The sequence below is a fragment of the Sceloporus occidentalis genome, unplaced genomic scaffold (assembly GCF_023333645.1).
Source record: "Sceloporus occidentalis isolate IW3139 unplaced genomic scaffold, rSceOcc1.0.p SCAF_117, whole genome shotgun sequence".
NCBI classification, from domain to species: domain Eukaryota; kingdom Metazoa; phylum Chordata; class Lepidosauria; order Squamata; family Phrynosomatidae; genus Sceloporus; species Sceloporus occidentalis.
The window spans coordinates 3006065-3028172 of record NW_028317097.1 but is presented as its reverse complement, the minus strand read 5'-3'; the positions used below and the strand labels follow the sequence as shown (position 1 = coordinate 3028172).

The 22108-nt window shown below is 38.5% G+C and overlaps 1 protein-coding gene across 1 annotated transcript in view; it reads left to right on the top strand.

The window, feature by feature from the left end:
* LOC149282418 (glutamate receptor ionotropic, NMDA 2A-like) overlaps positions 1–19104 on the top strand; it is a 128445-nt gene extending 109341 nt beyond the window's left edge. The window contains exons 8-12 of the mRNA XM_089498246.1: positions 885–1114; positions 2972–3132; positions 4308–4495; positions 5968–6206; positions 17317–19104. Coding sequence (XP_089354372.1) covers positions 885–1114; positions 2972–3132; positions 4308–4495; positions 5968–6206; positions 17317–19104 — 2606 coding nt within the window. The remainder of the gene's footprint in view (positions 1–884; positions 1115–2971; positions 3133–4307; positions 4496–5967; positions 6207–17316) is intronic.
* The last annotated feature ends 3004 nt before the right edge of the window (positions 19105–22108 follow it).

Below are 22108 nucleotides of genomic sequence, written 5' to 3'. Positions count from 1 at the left end.
AGCGGTAAACAACCGTATCACCTAATCACAACATGTGCTCAGAGAAATCACTTAACCACCAGATCGAAGGAAAAATACAAAACCACATTGGAGCACTCCCTTGACACAGCTAATTGGGATGAAAAACCTGCAGCAACCTTTGACAGAGCACTATTTAACACTCTGCTTTTATGCAATGTCTACATTTAGTTTAGTCAGGTCTGGTGGGGGTTAGACTAACAATTGGGTGGTCTGAAATATACTGGTGAAAAATGTATCCATTTTAATACTGATTGTGAGTGTGCACTGCATTGAAATGATTCCAGGGAAGGGTTTTTCAATGGCTTGAATGCAGCATTTACTGAGATTTCACACCATTGTATGTGGTTTAGTATGGTCATTGATTTGCATTGAATAGTGAAAGGAGAGATACAGTAAGTGCGGTGATATAAAAAGTACAGCAGTGTACAAACATTTTGATTAGGAATATATATATATATATATATATATATATATATATAGTTTACAAAGAGGGTCAACTCTCATCGACAGTTATAAAAAAAAAGAAAGCCTTTGCCATTAGGGGGTTAAGAGTCTATTGAAGATAATTCTTTATGAAGGATGTCTCTACATTATTTAGTAATTGGTCAAATTCATTGAGTTATTTTATCGATTAGTAATGCTACTAACGAGAAAAATGAGGTTGTTATCCTCAGAAGTTTTATTTTAATTGGTTACATTCAGTTGGAAATGTCATGTTTTGCTTTATGAACCAGTTGTATGATGATACTTTCCCTCTGGACTGAATGTTTAATTTAAATTAACTTTAGTAGAACGCTCTGAATTCAAAAGTATTCAACCATATGTGTTCAAAATGTATTTACAATATTATTCTATTTTTCCAGACCCACATGGACCATCTTTTACAATTGGAAAAGCTGTCTGGCTGCTTTGGGGTTTGGTCTTCAATAATTCAGTGCCTGTGCAAAATCCAAAAGGTACAACCAGCAAAATCATTGTGTCCATCTGGGCTTTCTTTGCTGTGATCTTTTTGGCAAGTTACACTGCCAATTTGGCTGCATTTATGATCCAAGAGGAGTTTGTAGATCAGGTGACTGGACTTAGTGACAAAAAGGTAGGTTGAACATATTTTCCATTTACTTATAGCATATTTTTTTATTTGGTATGCTGCATACCATTCAGTGGGGCCGCATTGCATTTTAACACACTAAGGGTATCCTGCAATTTAAAGCCCTCTCTGGACACTATTAATGAGGCAGTGCAGTTCACGGTAAGCCGTTACTTTTTACGATTATATGGCACTCACCAATACTGGGGTACATTGAAGTAGTGGCAGGCTAAGCAATATATGGCCTTATAGTGTGAAGAAATCCTCAATATGAATGCCTCACATGTGCATTTGTTTCCTTGTTTTGTTGTGTGTAGGTATTGGTTAGGTATTGGTTATTTCAACCGCACCCCAATGTGTATATATTGTATGTATATATATATATATAATTTTATGATCTATTTGTGTGTTTCTTATTATATGTATTGTATAGATTAGATGGGCCAAAAGGCTTCTAATCTGCCTATGTTTCTATGGCTATGTGCCTACTTATTAGTCTACTACTTATTATGTCCACCCCTCCCACCAAAAAAAAATATGTCAAATATTGGGATATATGTCAAATGTATATTTCTACAGAAGTTATTGTGGTTATAAATAAGTCTGTGCAACCCTTACAGAGGCATCTCATTTAACTCAAGAGTAACGCAGCAGCTTCTTGTTATGCTGTTATCCATGTGTTGAAATTAAAGGGTTAAATTGTCATTGTTATAGTGTGGGTTTTTTTCCTCTCTGCATACGTACAGGGTGTTAATTTCAGCTTTGTATAGTGTGTTGAATTCCTATAGACATGCCCAAAGATCCTAGACAAAACATTTATTGGTCTAGAAAGTACATGTGAAAAAGTATCCCCTGCGGATGCTCTAATATCTGCACACTTGAATGATTTACGAGAAGCTGTTTTCTATTGATTATGATATATATATGTCTTATGGTCACAATCTAGAATCTGTAGTTAATTCCGCCACCATTAACCACAGTTTAGGTTTAGGACGATCATTGAATGTATGCTGTTTATGCAATTCCACTGCTTACAGTAAGATGCATGCCAGCATTTCATAAGAAACAAATTGCAGAAATGCATTTAGTTGAATTAAATTGGACTATTTTATTATTATGTTTCTTTTTGTGTAATAATCTTTGGTGTTAATTGAACAACATTATGGGGGATTAGTAATGAAAAGTCATTCTGGGGCAAAGTACTATGGCAAGCAAGGAATTGTTCTATTTTACAGGCATTGAGCCATACATAATTCAATACATGCCGGGGAAACTTGGTTCATTACATAGTTATTATTTTATAAATACTGCTTAAAGTGCCTAAATTAAATTGTACATACCAATAAGTTTGTAGAATGATAGCAAATGATAGATAAATAGATGGATCCATGAAACCCTACTTGCCCTACATTATTGTAATATAACTTCCCGGATGTTTTTAGTTTGAGAACCATTTGGTTCATCATGTATGAATGTAAAGCTCAGTGCTGTCTATAAAGCAGGTCAAAAGAGGCAGCTGCCCGGCCCCATTGTTACTTTAGGTGCCTGTGGCAACTGTCTCTTGACCCCCCTCAACAACCTCTATTGTTCTGAGGTGGAGGACCATTCAGTGACCAGCACAGACCTCTCTTAATGCTTCCTCCATTGAGTCCTGCGCACCAACAACAAGCAGCATGATAAGAACGAGGTCTGTGCTGGTAGCGGCATAGTCCACCACTTTTACTCAGGTACGGATGGGCTGGATGGACCCACAATGGGGAGCTCGCCCCTGACCTTTTTTTTTATTAAAGATAGAATCTGGCATGTGCTTATCATGGCAAAACTCTAAACAACTAATCTGTCTCTTGTCTGGAAATTTTTCAGTTTCAAAGGCCACATGATTATTCTCCTCCATTTCGCTTTGGTACCGTCCCAAATGGAAGCACTGAGAGGAATATCAGAAACAACTATCCAGATATGCATCAGTACATGGTGAAATTTAATCAAAAAGGAGTGCAAGATGCATTAGTCACTTTAAAAACTGGGTATGTATGTCCTTTTATTTTGTGTACAGATATGTTTGAAATATGTAAATATTACAAATGAAAATGCACCTGTATTTAGGCATTTATAATGTAAAGTTATGTTTTATATATTCTGTTAATTCATTTATCCATAAAAGACACAAGTACAATGCTATGGGCTTAATGAGTGCTTTATAAAATAGTTATAATGAATCGAAAATAACAGGACGACAATACGAGTGATTTTTTTTCCTTTACTTTATGCTATATAGCAGATATAGGTGGCTTTCTCTCGACATGTTCCTCCATGTTAACGCTTATATGTTTACTAATATTAATATATACAGTATGTGTTCCTGAGTGCATGCAAGTTTACATTTTGTGTGTTGCAGACAAGGGCATGTTAGTTGAAACTTGCCCTCATTTAAAGAGCCAAAAAAGAGGCAGGCAGACAGACACATAGACCAACCATAGAGGGCATAAATTTGAGATGGAAGACGACAGTATGCGACAAATTGTCCCAGTAAAATCAGCTCTCAAAAGTGAGTGCTTATCTATGCAGAAAGTGGGAGGAAGAAGTCCAGAATGCTGCCCTGTGTAACTGGTAATCTCATAACAGCACCTCTATACAGGGCCGGCCTTAGGGGTGTGCGACCTATGCGGCCGCACATGGAGGATGTTAAATAAAGTTAAAACAACCAAAAAAAACCAATGTTTTAATTTACGTCCCGGGCAGGGGCGCCGAGCGGTCGTTCATGAAGTTTTCAGCAACCGCTCGGCGCCCCTCACTCTCCGTGCCTCCGTCGCGGTGCCGGCGTTTCATGCTGAGCACCGAAATATGATGTCATATTCCGGCGCTCAGCTGTGAAGCGTGCACTGCGGCAGAGCGGGAAGACGGACGCCTCCTGCTCCCACCGCATGACCCAACAAGGTAAGTAAGGATAATGAGAAGTAGGGGGGGGGGAGGCAATGAGAAGGGGCAGAGGTGGTAGATAGTTATAAATGGGGAGAGGGGATAGATAGTGAGAAAGAGGAGTTTTGTGACAAGATTTTTTTCCTTTCTTTTATTAATCTGGGGCAAAAGGGGAAATGATCTCACATCTCAGCATCCAGCAGACATCATTCAGATGCATGACCTTTTGATACTTTTTAGTCTATTAATAGGACACAGATTTTAATTTCTAATGTCTTTGCAGAAAATTAGATGCATTCATCTATGATGCAGCAGTGCTGAACTATATGGCTGGAAGAGATGAGGGCTGCAAGCTTGTGACCATTGGTAGTGGGTATATTTTTGCTACCACTGGCTATGGCATTGCACTCCAGAAAGGCTCCCCATGGAAAAGACCTATTGATTTAGCTCTTCTCCAGTTTGTTGGAGATGGTGAGTTATTTATCTGTGCTTTAACATTGTTTAGAAAATAAAATTGCTTGAATATGCAAGATATATCCAAAAATAGCATGCTTAGATAATATTACATATACAAAGTTGTTCATGTAAACATTATAATATGCACAGTTTAATCATCTGTATTTAATAATTAAAGTTCCTATATAATACATGTTATTTATTTAATATATTTCTTATTTATGTGCAAGTATAATTATTTTTTTAGACATTGGATAACTTTGAAGAGCGTTTCATTTCACTTATTAAGAAACTAAATATCTACCTAAAACTTAAAAACAATAAACCATGATTATTATTAATAAAAAAGAATATTAGCACACCGATTAATACATGGAATGTATATTTTATGTATTCTATGTTATTTTCTAAAACATTAATAAATATGATTGGGTTTGCTAGTCATTCATCAGACATGGTTTCATAGTATTGTAATTATCAATTACAATTTGCATTCCGTCGTTGGTTCACTAAGAGACCAGAATAATTGATTTGGTAAGTAAGTGTACTTTGCAGGACAGCTTATTCATTAATGTTAGCTCAACTCAATACTCAACAGAAAGTCTATCTGCTTTAAAGACATCTTGTCAGGGTGAAATTCAACAGCAGCTTGAATATGCAATAACTCTTGAATTGCTGTCAGTAAGATGGAAGCACTTTAACTAGTACTAGCAATTTTAATTTCAGTTTCTCAAACTGACCTCCTGTTTCCCCACCCTGTGCTCAAAAGGGCATTAATAAATTAGAAGAGTATTGCGGGATAGCAGTTAATACCCTTACATCTTAATTCTTAAGATTTGAGTGCTGTCAATTTTTTTTCAAATGTAATATGCTGGGAAAATATCATTAAAAGAGCTCGCAGAACGCATGGACAATCTACGTACCATGAAGGGTTAAAATACCCAGACCCAAGAGGACATTCACAAACACAAACTCTGGTGAAATAACATGTTGGGACTCAGATAATAAACATCTTTTCATTGAGTCGGGGCAGAATTTATTTTTACTTATTTTATTCGTTCTCAAAACGTCACATTTTATGTTTTTATTTTTCTATATTATACATAGGATAGGACGATTTTGAGACAGCAGAAATTGCAGTAATATTTTGAAGCAGTAGAAAAGTAGAGAGAATTGTTGAACGTTTATCTGCTGTAAAATTATATGTTTCTTTGTATTAGAAATGGATACCCACCTGCTTCAACCACAGCATATTATCCTATTGTTGTCTCTGTCTTCCATTCTATCCTTCATTCTGTTGTTTTTCTTAAGAATTATTCTTTATATATAATTAATCACTGCATATTTAATAAAGAATCTGCAATATTCATATAGTTCTTATCTGGAATGAAATGTTAGAATGTATCTAGAGACATACTGTACTGGTTATATTCAAGTAACATGATTTGCGGTCTAAAATAAACTAAAACATGTTTTGTGACATTTAGGTGAAATGGAGGAACTGGAAACCTTATGGTTGACTGGTATCTGCCACAATGAGAAAAATGAAGTTATGAGCAGCCAGCTGGATATTGATAACATGGCAGGCGTATTCTATATGCTTGCTGCCGCCATGGGTTTGAGTCTTATTACTTTTGTGTGGGAGCATTTGTTTTACTGGAAACTACGTTACTGTTTTACTGGAGTTTGTACTGGGAAGCCAGGATTACTCTTCTCAATAAGCAGAGTAAGTAAACCAATAAAGAACAGTATTTGTTTCAACATTATTTTTTATATTTTTAATAAAAATGCATATAGTTTAGCCCAAGGGAAAATTGAGTTTTTAGTTGGTGTTATTGGGCCAACATTCTATCTAAAGACATCTGAGGTCCCGAACATTTATGTATCCTTACATTTTGTAGGTATATACTGTATGTTGTGGGTTCGCATTTTAAGACCACAAGATGTATTATTGTAGGAACCGAACACCGCAAATTTAATTTATTACCCAGTCAAATGCGTGTGTATATTACGGAAAAAAAAAATTATCCACATACTAATTATTTGTATTCAGAGAATTAATTAGCTTTTCACCACTGTAAAAATGTCCTAAATTAATCAGTGACCTAAACTTCATTGCCCTTTACATTTAAGACAATAAATCCCACTTTAAAATATTGTTCTAGAAATTGTTTTAAACACCGATGAGAATTAAAAAATGCAGGGATATATTTTACTTTAGTCAGTAAGGTTAAGTGGCTAGGGCAGACTGCAATCATAAGCGATACTAAAAAAACAAAATTCAGGAACCACTAAATCAGGAATAATGGAACAGATAATAAGAAGTGAATGGTAAGAAACATCAAGCAAGATGCCAATGCTAAACTGCGTGTACAGGGCCATCGATAGAACTGTTTTTTGTTCTGCATTTTATATTTATTGTTCATGTTTACTGGGAAGTTGGCCAAAAGTGGTAAGTATGTATATAACCAAAACTGAACATTTGCAGTGTAGGCCAGTTGTATTTCTCTATGAGCAATCTGAGATAATGCAAGTAATTTTCTAATATCCACTTTTGGTAAATAGACACATCAGAATGGATTTAAAGTGTGTCTTACTTTAAATGTCAAGGGGCTTAAGAACATAAACATAGGCATAATTAGAAATGCACTGCGTTGCTGCTTAAAGTCATCTAGATCCACCGATGAACTCTACTATAGCTACGAAGATTGTTCATAATGCATTCATTATATAGGGAGGATACATGCTCCAATTAGACAGGGATTATACATTTTATACAAATACACTCCAGGATGGACAGTTTGCTAGTTAAATAAACTGCAAACCACAAAAAGTTCTATAGGACAGATTATGCTACTGTGCTCAAAACTATTGAGTCCGCACATCCTATGCCAGGCTGTGGTGGATGAATAAAAGCACGCTTGTGGCCCCGGAGGCGCAGAACTCATATGTCAAAGAGTACTTCAAAGAGAACACAACTCTAGAGGTCTCAGTACAGTATATACAGTCTGGCAGGACCATAAGGCAGTATTTAGGGGTCATTTTGTCAACCAGGCAGCTGCAGCAAAGCATCTTCAGAATGCAAAATCCATTGCCTTAATAGATAAGTTACCGAGCAATAGACAGGCAGAATAAATCTAAAACACAGAAGAGAATTCACAAGGAGATGAAGGTAGTCAAGGATGAACAGTTGCAATTACAGCAGCAGAAAATGTAATTTATGTTAAGACGGCTGAAAGAAGTTTACTATTCCAAAGGGAATAAAGGTAAAAAATTACCATTCTGCTTGGTGATAAGCTGAGACAGAAAGAACCTGTATATCTTTTCAAGTGGGCATGGTTTATTATATGGAATAAATAGTGGGAGCCTCTGCCCCCATTATCAAAAATATACTAGGGAGAATCGTGCCACACATCAGCCGTCTCAAAGGTAAATATTAGAGTTTAAAAAAAATAAGTTGCACAAAGTGACAGCCTGTTAGACGAAGAGATAGTTATGGTGTTTAAGAAACTGAAGCCACATAAAGCGCCAAGGCCAGATGGGTTATCTGATGCCAAGTATAAAATCCTGGCCACTAGAAAGGAATAGAATGGCTATCCTGTTACCAACATTGCAGAGCAATGGCCAAGTTAGATTCACTTTGTGTAGACATGTAATTCTTAAACATCTCACACTTAATTAGACGACATCATTATCCCAGGATCCTTCTACTGTTCCATGTAGAAGAGCCTTCAACAAGCTCCATTGGTTTTATGTAAGAAGTCACAACAATTTTAAGTCTCTATGAGAAACCCAGGTAAAGAGTTAAAAAAGGTTTATTTTATCACATCAGTATCTCTAATGGAACAAGGGATGTACCTTGCATCTGCATATTAGAGCCCTTAGCTAAATATCATGATCAGATCATTTCATATCAGAGCTCTTGTTTGTGGCAGACATTCTAGCAGTGCTCAGAGACTCGGAGAGTAGAAGTAGAGAATATTCATTTTTTTGCTGAGTCTCGTGTTTTGAGAATCGCTCATGTTTTGGTAAAAGATCACCTTTTTAACGTAAGACTCACACTTTTGTAAATAAAGTTATCTGCATTTTATAGAAATTCTTTAATTTTGGATGTTGTTAATATCGCTTTTCAAGTACACATTTGTGATGTGCAGATTAGTTGGTTTATATATTTATTCTTGAGTATTATGTTGGGATACAACTAGCTAATATATCGGATTTCTTTTATGGTGATAACAACTGTATCTGCCCTCTATATTTGTAGCTCATAGAAAATGTCAATGTGTCTCAATTTTTAGTGATAACCAAGGTCATATCTTTAATTGTTTGCATATGGACGGAGGGGCAATATTTCAAATAACATGAAAGCATATTCATGGACATCAGCATTAGGTTCACCACTTATACAATATTTTTGTTGCTTTGTTCTGCTGCAGCAATGTGATGTTGAAATAAGAACACTTTGTTTCCAATGTTCTAGATATAAATTTGTTGTACAATTGTTTTGTTCCGCATTGGTTATGTTCCTACACATATATCCTTTCTTGCTGTGAAAATAAACAGCATAGCTGAAAAAGTATTATAACTCTAGGGACTGTCCTAGACCATATTAAGTCTCAGGAGAAAATTGGTTCTTCCCATTTATTTAATTATATATATAGTAAGTATATAAAGTAAGAATGCTTTCAAAAATTAAGACATTTTTTTTTATCATTTAACAAAATGCAAGAGTGAACAGCCCCAGGCTAATAATGGTCTGAGGATGTTTTTCATGGTTTGGACCACTTAGTTTCAGTGAAGAGTAATGTTAATGCTACAGCATACAAAGACCGTTTAAACATAGTAACATAGTAACATAGTTCATAAGGTTGAAAAAAGACCAAAGTCCATCAAGTTCAACCTATATACATATTGTGTCCCTACTGTGTTGATCCAGAGGAAGGCAAAAAACCCTTATGAAGCAGATGCCAATTGCCCCATACCAGGGGGAAAATTCCTTCCCGACTCCAAATATGGCAATCAGAATAAATCCCTGGATCAACGTTCTGTCCCTATTAATCTAATATCCATAACTTGTAATATTATTGCTTTCAAGAAACACGTCCAGGCTCCTTTTGAACTCTTTTATTGAGTTTACCATCACCACTTCCTCTGGCAGAGAGTTCCATAATCTCACCGCTCTTACTGTAAAGAACCCCCGTCTGTGCTGGTGTAGAAACCTTCTTTCCTCCAGCCGTAGAGGATGTCCCCTTGTTATAGATACAGTCCTGGGTATAAATAGGTCCTGGGAGTGATCTCTGTACTGTCCCCTTATATATTTATACATAGTTATTAAGTCCCCCCTAAGCCGTCTTTTTTCCAAACTAAATAACCCCAATTCTGATAATCTTTCTGGGTACTGTAGTCCTCCCATTCCCCTTATTACTCTGGTTGCCCGTCTTTGAACCCTCTCCAGCTCCACTATATCTTTCTTGTACACTGGTGCCCAGTACTGTACACAGTATTCCATGTGTGGTCTGACTAGTGACTTGTACAGGGGTAGAATTATTTCCTTGTCGTGGGCATCTATGCCCCTTTTGATGCACCCCATGATTTTATTTGCCTTAGCAGCAGCTGCCTGACACTGGTCGCTACAGGTAAATTTACTGTTAACTAAAACTCCTAAGTCCTTTTCCATGTCAGTCGTCCCCAGTGCTTTCCCATTTAATACATATTCCCAGCCTGGATTTTTCTTCCCCATGTGCATAACCTTACATTTATCTGTGTTGAACCTCATCTGCCACATCCCAGCCCAAGCCTCCAACCTATGCAGATCCATTTGTAATCGTGCGCTGTCCTCTATTGTGTTAACCACGTTACAGAGCTTAGTATCGTCTGCAAAGATTGATACTTTACTATGCAATCCCTCTACAAGGTCATTAATAAATATATTAAAAAGAATAGGACCCAAAACTGACCCCTGTGGTACCCCACTAGCAACAGTCACCCACTCAGAGTATGTACCATTAATAACCACCCTCTGTTTCCTATCACTGAGCCAGTTACTTACCCACATACACACATTCTCCCCCAGCCCAAGCATTCTCATTTTATGTACGAGCCTTTTATGTGGCACCGTATCAAATGCTTTGGAAAAATCAAGATATACGACATCCAGCGATTCACCCTGATCCAGTCTTGAGCTCACCTCCTCATAAAAGCTGATCAGGTTAGTTTGACAGGACCGATCCCTTGTAAACCCATGCTGATATGGAGTCATACACTTATTTTCATTGAGATACTCCAAAATAGCATCTCTTAGGAAACCCTCAAACAGTTTACACACAACAGAAGTTAAACTAACAGGCCTATAATTCCCCGGGTCACTTTTTGTCCCCTTTTTGAATATTGGCACAACATTTGCTATGCGCCAGTCCTGGGGAACAGACCCTGTCACTATAGAGTCCTTGAATATTAGAAATAGGGGTCTGTCTATTACATTACTTAACTCCCTTAGAACGCGGGGGTGAATGCCATCTGGACCTGGTGATTTGTCTATTTTGATTTTTTTTAGGCGGCACTGCACTTCTTCCTGCGTTAGACAGGCGACATGTACTGGGGCATTTATCTCATCCTGCTGTATATTACCTGGCATTTCATTTTCCTCTGTGAATACAGCAGAGAAGAATATATTTAATAGATTAGCTTTTTCCTGATCCCCGTCTATAACTTCTCCCTCATTACTTTTTAAGGGGCCAACGCTTTCATTGTTAACCTTTTTACTATTTATATAGTTAAAGAACATTTTGGGGTTTGTTTTACTCTCTTTGGCAATGAGTCTTTCTGTCTCCAATTTTGCTGCTTTTATCTGATTTTTACATATTTTATTTTTTTCCCGATAGCTTTTTAGTGCTTCCTCACTGCCTTCCTGTTTTAGTAGCTTAAATGCCTTTTTTTTGCCATTTATTGCCCCCTTTACATTTTTATTTATCCACATTGGTTTTCTCTTGTTCCTGACTCTTTTATTCCCATACGGTATGTACCTTTCACAGTGAGAATTTAAGATATTCTTAAAAATCTCCCATTGAGCGTCTGTACTCTTGTTTTTGAGGACATTTTCCCAATTTAAGGTGTTAAGGGCTTCTCTTAGTTGATCAAACTTTGCCCTCCTAAAGTGCATAGTTCTTGTGGCTCCTCTAAGAGTTCCCTTATTGAAGGACAAGTTATAATGCATCATATTGTGATCACTATTTCCTAGATGTCCCCTGACCTGCACATTAGTTACTCTGTCAGGTCTGTTGGTTAATATTAAGTCCAGTAGGGCGCCCCCTCTGGTCGGGTCCTGTACCATTTGGGACAGATAATTATCCTTACTTATAGTCAGAAACCGGTTTCCTTTATGAGATTCACAGGTCTCGGTTTCCCAGTTTATGTCGGGATAGTTAAAGTCCCCCATAATAACCACCTCATTGTGATTAGCTGCCTTGTTTATTTGCTTTAATAATTGATCTTCTGCTGCTTCCATTATATTTGGTGGCTTATAGCAAACCCCGATCAGTATTTTATTATTTTTCTTTCCATATATTTCTACCCATAATGACTCCACATTATCATTTCCCTCACATATATTCTCCCGCAGTGTGGCCTTTAGGCTGGACTTTACATAAAGGCAAACTCCTCCCCCTTTTCGTTTTTTCCGATCCTTCCTGAATAGACTATACCCCTGTATGTTAACCGCCCAGTCATAGCTATCATCCAACCATGTCTCTGTTATACCCACTATGTCATAATTTTCTTCAGACATTATTAACTCCAGTTCGTCAGTTTTATTGGTCAGACTTCTGGCATTAGTAAGCATACAATTTAGAGGTGTATGGTTTTTTTCCCTATGAAGCCTATCCCTATTAACTATTCTAACCCCTCCCTCTGCTCCACCCCCAGGTACATTTATAAGCCCCAGCTCTCTATCTACACTATCTTCCCCTTCTATATTGTAGTTTCCCTCCCCCCCTTTCCCTAGTTTAAACACTCCTCCACCCTTCTGACCATCTTCTCCCCAAGCACAGCTGCACCCTCCCCATTGAGGTGCAGCCCGTCCCTACCGTAGAGCCTGTATCCGACAGAGAAGTCGGCCCAGTTCTCCATGAACCCAAACCCCTCCTTCCTACACCAGCTTCTGAGCCACTTGTTTAGCTCCCTAATCTCCCGCTGCCTCTCTGGTGTGGCACGTGGTACAGGTAATATTTCAGAAAATACTACCTTGGAGGTCCTTGCCTTAAGCTTGCTACCTAAGTCCCTGAAATCATTTTTAAGGACACTCCGCCTCCCTCTCACTTTGTCATTGGTGCCAATGTGCACCATGACTGCTGGGTCTTCTCCAGCCCCTCCCAGTAATCTGTCAACCCGATCCGCGATGTGCCGAACTCGAGCGCCAGGCAGACAACACACTGTTCGGCGATCCCGGTCTTTGTGACAGATCGCCCTGTCTGTCCCCCTAATAATTGAGTCCCCCACTACCAGCACCTGTCTGGCCTGCCCTGCGCTCCTCCTTCCCTCCTTACTGGAGCAGACACCCCTCTGGTGGTCAGAGGCAGTGACTTGCTGCAGTACTGCTAACTCTGAACTAACATCCCCCTCATCTGCCAACCGGGCAAACTTGTTGGGGTGTGCTAGATCAGGACTAGCCTCCCTGGCGCTTTTCCCCCTACCCCGCCTTCTAACTGTAACCCAGCTAGCTGCCCGACTGTCCTGTACCTCCATCCCACTATCCTCCCCCACCTCTACCTGCGAGAGAGCTTGCTCAGTGAGCAGCAGACTCCTCTCCAAGTTGTCAATAGATCTCAGTGTTGCCAGTTGCTCCTCTAGACTCAGGATTTGTGCTTCCAAATGAGCAACCCGCACACATCTCGCACAGCAATATGCACCCTCGAAGCGCTGCTCAAGGATTGCATACATTGAGCAAGATGTACACCTGACCGCATTGTCAAACATGGAGGACATCTTGGCAATGGGGATAGCTCCAATAACTGGCAAAAACAGACAGTAAGGCGCAAAATATATATAAATATATTATATGCAATCACAAGGATTTATACTTTACCCTCCTTCTTGCTTTTTAACTCCTTCTTTGCTTGTAACTCCTCACTTAGAGATGTCACTTAGGAGATTCGCCCCAGCTCAGGATTCGCTTGTGTGTCCAAGCTAAATGCAACTGCAAAAGCCAAGCAGAACTCACAAACAACTGTATGCTTCCAACTTTTTGTAGCACCAATTAAGGGAAGGCCCTTTCCTGTTCGTTTCCAGGGACAAAAGCATGGCTTGATGAGCTCAACCCCACTAAACACTTTTGGGATGAACTGGAACGGAGATTGCGAGACAGGGCTTCTCGTCCAACATCAGTGCCTGACCTCACAAATGCTCCACTGGATGAATGGGCAAAAATTCCCACAGAAACTCCCCCAAATTTATTCCCAGAAGAGTGGAGGCTGTTATAGCCATAAAGGGGTGCCAAATCCATATTAATACCCATGGTTTTGGCATGAGATGTCCAACAAGCTCATATAGTTGTGATGGGCAGGTGTCCACATACTTTTGGTCATATAGTGTAGCAAGATGCTTTACTTAAAAGCAAATGGCCCAAAACATGAAGTTATGAAGACACTATAGAAAGCTTGATGAGTCTGCAGTTCATCTTAATAATAAGCCATCTATAATAAGCCATCAGTCTTAAGATTCCAGTCTCAAAACAAAACACAGCAGATCCATTGATATAATCAGATCACTATGAATCAATAAATCTAATTCGGTATCTCCAGGCTTAGATAAAATACTAAGTTGTTTTATGTATAAAGTGTTTGTGCTCATATTTATTTAAAATAAAAGATCTTTATGGAAGTTTAGTTTAACCTCCTCATTACCATATAGACATACAAGTAAATGCACAAAAGTTGTAGCAAGATTACCCCTTAGGCATAGTTGTACCTTTTCACTGCAGCAGGGACATCTCCTGCCTGTGCACAGGAGATTAGGCTGTTTATTCACAGACTAGACTGCCCCCTGAGAGCAGAAGCCAGGATGCTTTCAAATGAAAACCCTATTTTTCCTGAAAAAAGTATATATAATTTGTGTGGCTACATCAAACATGGAAATCTGGAATCTTGATTAAACCAACATAAGGTAAAAATGACAAAAAAAATGTACAGAGGATACTAAAAAAACCTTGGTACAGAAAGGGTTAAATCGAGTGGGAAATGCTGATGATCTGCGATAACACTTTTAGAGGACCCGTACTTACCTGTCAGTCTCCCTTGGCTCAAGTCCTCCTAACATATAGTAGGGTTAGCGGTAGTAGTAAGGAGTTATGTTTTCAAATATATGACAGGTACGTTCCCCCACCCCCCAAAAAAAAAACAGGTGTTTATTCCCTCTAGCTATGTTGTGGGTTATTTCCCATTATACTGCAATTTTCCACAGCAGGTAGCGCTGGGTAACAACATGATGTAATAAGACACCAATCGTATTTATTGATTTTCACTATGAAGACGGAGGGTTGCCAGTGTTACAGTGCTTATCGCTAATATCTAGAATAGTCTCCTTGCTTCTTCCTTTTTGTGCCTAACCTTTTTATACCTCCCTCCAGTTACCGGTTCCCTGGCTAAATGCGAGCTCAATGCGTGTGAAGCTCTGACAAATGACCTTTTAAGCTCAATTATTCTCTCAGCTACCCATAGACAGAAAGTGGGGTGAAAGTGCCGTGCTCTCATGTTGATGGGATAGTTAATTGGCCCAAATATCACTAAATGACATAGGTATTTGCACAAATTAAAGTTTTCTTTTAGCAAATTGAAAACATAACATATAATTATTCTTTACAGAGACAAATTAAATAGGAAAATGAATAAAAACATTTCGTTTTGATGGTACCATCCTTTAGAAAAAAGATTCTTTAATTCAAAATTCTGCCTTCTACTTTGTACCAATCTCCCTTTAAAAGAAACTTGTAGGCATCCAACTAGAACTGCCGTTTCCCGATGCAAAGTACAATGTCTCCCCCATTTGGAATTTAGAGAAAACAAGGCAGAAGGAAACAGAGAAGCTGCAGTAAGGGAACATACAGACAACATACAGAAAACCCAAGATTTAACCCCACAAAGTGTGCAAGCACATTCTTATTGTTATTTCCATCCGTATTATTGAAAGAATGTATCAGAACATCTTTGTTTTTCCATGTAGTTCTGAGTGCTAAAATGTGTTTTTATAAGGACTATATAACCAGGGATTATAAAGACATTGTGTTTTAAGAAAATATCGCAACAGATTTTTCTGCAATGTGATTAAATAGCACCAAATTTTTTTAAAAAATTGTTGGTATGGCACTATTGCAATTTTTTAGAGATCTCAATCTCAATCAATCAACGAATGCAGGAATTCAAATGAAAATTTTCACAGGTTTTAGCATAACTAAATTCATTAATTTAAACTACTTATACTCCCCAAAAGAAGCATAAGAAAGTTCCACTGAAGATCGATAGATTTAAGATATTAGTTAGCGTGACTACAACAATAGATGAGACCCCGTGAGATGAGAGGAAAATGGATGGATAGCAGAGGTAATTGTCCCAGAGGAAAGTCAAAACCTCTTCTTCGGTGACTGGGGAGAGCTGGGTTAGGGTAAAGAAAAGAGAGTCAATGGTATGTGCAAAAGCGCTTGAAGGGAGGTGTATGCAGGGCGGAGAGTGTGCATGGATTATATAATTGAGTTCATTGTATCTTTAAAATAAGATAAAGTTGCACGCCGAAAGGCTAGTGAAAGGGGTCATGACTGGACATAGTAATAAACTGGGTACCAAAGAGTCATGTAGAGTTGTAGAACAAGGAGATAAGAAAGGTGAACTAGGCTTGCTTGGCAAAGAGAAATGTAGCATTACTATGTAGTGCAGGAAGGCCACTACAGTTTCCCCCCCCCCCTGGACCTTCCACCCTATCCCTAGTCAGCCTGCATGGTGTTGTGTGCCAGAGTTGAAAACATGAAGAACATGTAGTTGTTCAGGTTCATTCTCAAGAGCTGATGTAAGGGGGGAAATATATAGAGAAGTGATTTACACATTAAAAGCTGGTGATGGATGGGAGAGAGCAGAGGTAGATCTGTGGTGAATTGCTGAATATTGGGAAAAAGAGAGATGGTATCTGTATGGGTGAGGTTCCTTCCCATTCCTCCAAACCATCTTTGAACATTTTTGGAGGAATGGAAATGGAATACGGGGAGTACTGAAAGAGCAAGATAACAGGTGATGGTTAGAGAGGGGGGAAATGGATGTATCACAAAGGAAGAAAGGAAGAGTGAAGGAGCAGGAGGAATAGGCTTACGTCACTGAAAGTAGGAACGTTGCACCACCACCCTATCTGTCACCAAGTCTGGGGTCGTGTTTGAGATTAATGTCACTGTAAGAGAGAGCAGCATGGGAAGAAGTGTCAGAGGAGGGTAGCCAAGTTCCTGTTAAAGCCAGCAGGTGCAGAGTACGACCTCACCTCTTTTTGAGCAGATTGCTAGCCATATCCTAGCACTCAGCATTAAACAACTATAGAACCATCTGGTCCACTGAGAGTTATGCAGGATATTTTGCCCCCCCCCCTCCAGTTGGCCTTGGTCAGAATACAGCAATGTACCCTTAAAACATGACTTCTCTCAAAACAAATCATACAATGATCATAAAAATTTACATTGTTTGTATATAAAGAAGAGACCATCTTGGAACATTCTCAAAAATAGACATTGAGGAACTAAATGTACTATATATTGAATTATTTAATGTATTGCCTAAGTTGTTTAAATTGTTTTCTTTTTCCATCTTTTGCAGGGTATTTACAGCTGCATCCATGGTGTTCACATAGAAGAGAGAAAAAAATCACCAGATTTCAGTTTCACTGCTTCTCAGGCAAACATGCTAAAACTCTTGAAATCTTCCAAAAATATTGCAAATTTATCCAATTTAAATCCTTCACAATGTAATTCCCCCCAAAGGACAACTGACTATTTTAAAAGAAGCTCGCTATTAATGGATATGGTCCTTGATAAAGGCAATTTAATTTACTCAGAGAACAGGCATTTTAAGCATAAAGATGTGTATGCTGATAATATACATGAGTTCGCAGTGCTAGCTGGTAGCCGACACAAAGACAACCTTAATAACTACGTGTTTCAGGGTCAGCACCCTCTTACTCTAAATGAATCCAACCCAAACACTGTTGAAGTTGCTGTCAGTGCCGAACCAAAGGTAAATTCAAGGCCTAGGCAACTGTGGAAGAAGTCAGTGGAAACTTTGCGACAGAACCATGTTTCAGAAGATGAAAAGGATCCAGGAGAAGCCAAGTCAGTCCGAAAAACCAACTCCTTTCTTCCAGAGGACGGCCATTTTTCGGATGTTTCAGAGTCATCAAGTAGGGCCACTTACCCTGTAGATCCTGAAAACAATAACAAACATCACAAAAGCAAGGACAACTTAAAGAAACGATCCACTATACCCAAATATTCCAGTGATTGCAGTGAGGTTGAGCTCGCATATTTGAAAACCAAACAAACTTCAATCCGTGACAAAATTTACACAATTGAAGGAGACAAGGAATCAAACTTCCCAATGGAGCAGCCCAAATATGCAGACACTTCACCTGCCCAAGAAGATGGAGATTATCATGAAGTGTACCAAGATCACAATGACAACTATAGAAAGACAGAACCATTTCAGCATGTTACTAGGACTCCTTTGCACAATGAAGACAGTCTTCCAAATAACGACAAACAATACAAAGTATTTTCTAAGCATTATAATTTAAAAGATGAGAACACGTCAATGTCTGAAGTCAATGACAGACATAGGCAAAACTCCACGCACTGCAGAAGCTGTCTTTCTAATGTTCCCAGTTTCACTGGTCATCACTCGGCCAGATCACCCTATAAGTGTGAGGATTGCGTACACATAGGAAATCTTTATGATATTGATGAAAATCAAATGTTCCACGAGACAACCAACTCTATGCATTCGGGGGATGTTTGTGAGCACAACTGGAATGATAATAATGTTCTACACTTTCAGAAAAAAAATAAGTTGCAAATCAATAGGCAGCGTTCCTGCGAGAACACCAGTAAGCCCAAGGAATTAGATACCAGACGGCCATCGCGCAGTACAAGCTTGAAAACAAGGGAAAGATACGTTCAAGAAAGTCATTTTGCTAATAACTCAATTGCTCCGCATGAAAAACGACCGGGGAACAAGGCTTCACTTTTTACCCACTCCTTAAAGGACAATATACAAAACAAGTCCCCTTATCCTGATAATTCATATCAAAACAGTTTGCAGCATTCTTATCAGGATAATCAAAAACTGAGCCTGGGAAGGAACTCTGCAGAAATTTACAAACAGTCCTCCTTAACGAATGCTAGAAATGACAACTATTTAAGGTCATCTATTAAATCTGGAACATCATGTTCTTCAAGGGACGGAAGGGTACTAAGCGATATGGGTGTTTCAGAGTACGTTCTGCCTTATGCTACAAGCAAAAATAGTGTGTACTTGGCTGCACGGGCCATGAATTCCTGCAGCAATAGACGGATAATTAAGAAAATGCCTAGTATTGAATCAGACGTTTAAAATGTTTATTATATGTGCCACATTTTATCATTAAAATATTTTGTAGACGCTTACATTTCAGAGACAATACAAAGAATGAATGACAATGCTTTTCCAAATGCCACGTGCTTTTTCTTTCCATATATTATAATGAAAATGGCAACTTGGTTCACATGCATGGCCATGGAATTGTTAAAGAAAAAAAGCAGAACTCACTTAAAAATACAATCACGGTTGGCATTCAAGTATTGTCGATTATATATTTTGTTCTTTATCATTCATGTCACCATTACATTATCATAAGACTCATGGAATACTGTCCAATGTAATTAGTCATCTAATATTTTAATGAAATAAGCAATATTATATGCATGTAGTTTGACAGAAGCGTACATACTATGTTAGAATGTTTTAGCACAGTCACAAGAGATTGAATGAAATCTACTTTTATATATCAAATTGAAAAAGAAAACAAAAGTTTTCATGTCTGTTAATGCGCAAGATATGGATTATATACATTTATACAAACCTAAGATGGTTGCCTTTTTAAAATTTACATTGACATTTGTGCCACAAAATGAATACATTTCCATGTCAACAAGTTGTTTAAGTATATTAAAAGCACCGATTTATTATTATTTCGTTTAATGGTTTGAGTTTTAATTTCTACTCAAACCAAGCGTCTTTCAGGAATTATGTCATTTAAATATTGTTTGAAGAGGCGTGCATGAACACATACACATATATATCTTCCTATAGCTATATACTGTATATCTATATATACATACATGCATACATACGAATCAACATACAAAATCAATGCATGTTTATACATGTATATATTCCCAGATTGCCCCATGTTTATAATTAATCAGGGCTATATATATTAATTTCTCATCCCTTGTCATTCCCATTCAAATTAGTTGTTCGCTGTACATACTTGAGAGTGTTTGTCTCATTAATAGAATTTCACACATCAGCCAAAGGTTTCATGTAATTTATAAAGAATGCATTTGTTTGCATGGTAATCCAATATTAACTTTTTAATTCTTCCTTTCCAACAGTATATATACTGTTTGTTACATCAGTGTAAAAAAAGTATATCAGATAGAAATAGATTTGAGACTTAATTTTATTTGGACGATAACTACATTAATGCCCGTTCATCTTAATAATATTGTAACTTCTAACCCAACACGGTACCCTAATATCATAATTCCAAAAATACACTTCATGAATTTGCTAAGAATATGTATTTATTAACATGTTGTATAATAAACAGTTTACAAAAGTATAATGGTTATTGCATCATTGTGTGAGTACTATTCTTGTTACAAATAGAATTCTATCGCGCAGTCTAAAGGAGAATCGCGCACGTGGTGTCTACACAATTTAACCCCTTCAGGACTGGCGTTCGCGTACTGCGTCTTCCCTTGAAGACCGCAGTTTTATTTAAATATTTTAATTCCGTGCTCGTGATTCGCTTCAAAGCGATCGCGTGCACGGAATTGAGGGGGAGTGGTTGCTATGGACCGCTGGGGACACCCAGCGGTCAGTAGCAGCCGCCCCTCGCGATCCCAGCGTTCATAGCGACGCTGGATCGCGCCTCATCGATGACGTACCAGGTACGTCCCGGTCTTTAAGGGGTTAATATATTGGCATTCCCAGAATCAAAACATATGCATGTGCACCAAATTAACATAGTTTTGTTTCATTTTTCCAAACAAATTATGTTCCCTGCCCTTTCTGTTCTGATAAAATTCAGAGGATTTTTTTCATTTGGAAATGAAATTTGTTGTCTGAAAGCAACTCTCTCTCTCTCTGCCCCTCTTACTCTGCCCTCTTGCCCTGGTCCTATCTGTGCCCTCTACTCTCTCCTCTTGGCTCTCTCTGTGCCCCCTGACTTTATTTCTCTAGTCGTTTCTGTATTCTCTCCTCCTCAGCCACTGCCTGGCTGCCTCTGAACTTCACGTCTGCTTCTGAACGCTCTGTATGAGCAGCAGAGAAGTCACTGCCGGGCCAATGCGAAGAAAGAGGGAGAAGGAAGGAGTTTGTGTGAGTGTATGGTGTGGTGCTTGTGCGCCTATTGACTTAAAGTCAAGCTCAGTAGAATATTAGGGCAGTAAAACCCAATAATATCTATACTGAAAACATCCTACCTCAGATCACTCTAAAACGTAACGTTTAATAATATTGTGCCCCCCCCCATGAGATCATGTCTTTGTCAGGGGGTTCAGGGGAAACATGCACTGGTGGTAATGGTTAACACTTAATACAGGTTACGCTTGGGATTACGGTTAGTTGTTTAAGCTCTGTGGACACCTGAGTGAGGCAACGTTTATTTTTTGTTCAGGCCACTGTTTGTCATTTTCAGAGAATCTCGCGCTGCCCCTACCGCAGTAACGCACGCTAACATTTAAAACTAGTAGCTTGAGGTCCACAGAACCTCTGAGATTTTTACTTTTATTCTTCTTTTCCTCTTGAGGAATACTTTTGCACCTGTCTATTATAGTTAAGTTTTAGAGTGATCTGAGCTGGAGTTTTTTCCCCCAATATAGATATCTCTGGTATTGCAGTGGTTAGCTAGTATAACTGCAGTATATTTAACCCCTTAGAACCTGGCCCTGATTATTTTCTTGGAAGGTTGCCAGCAGTTAATTAGTTATATTTCTTGGAGTCATAAAAGCATAACAAGACATAACTACTTGAAACCTCCACCAGATTTTCTGAGAACTTTGCCAAAAAGTCAATTACAGGGTGTTAAGTTTTTAAGACTCTAATAAATGTAACAGCTGCTAATCAACTGCTGGCAACCTTCCCAGAAGATGTGGGAGAAAGAGGGGAAATTCAGTCACAACAGACAGATATTGTGAGGCGTTTTATTCTTTTTTTATTGCCTTGGGGTCGCTCCTTGTCTACTGGGAACTGTCTGGATTTTGCCCAGAGACTTCAGGGAGAAGTGCTACTCTCCGGGTCACTGTTTTCAGTCTAACGGTGATAGAGTTAATTGGGGACTTCCCGGGCC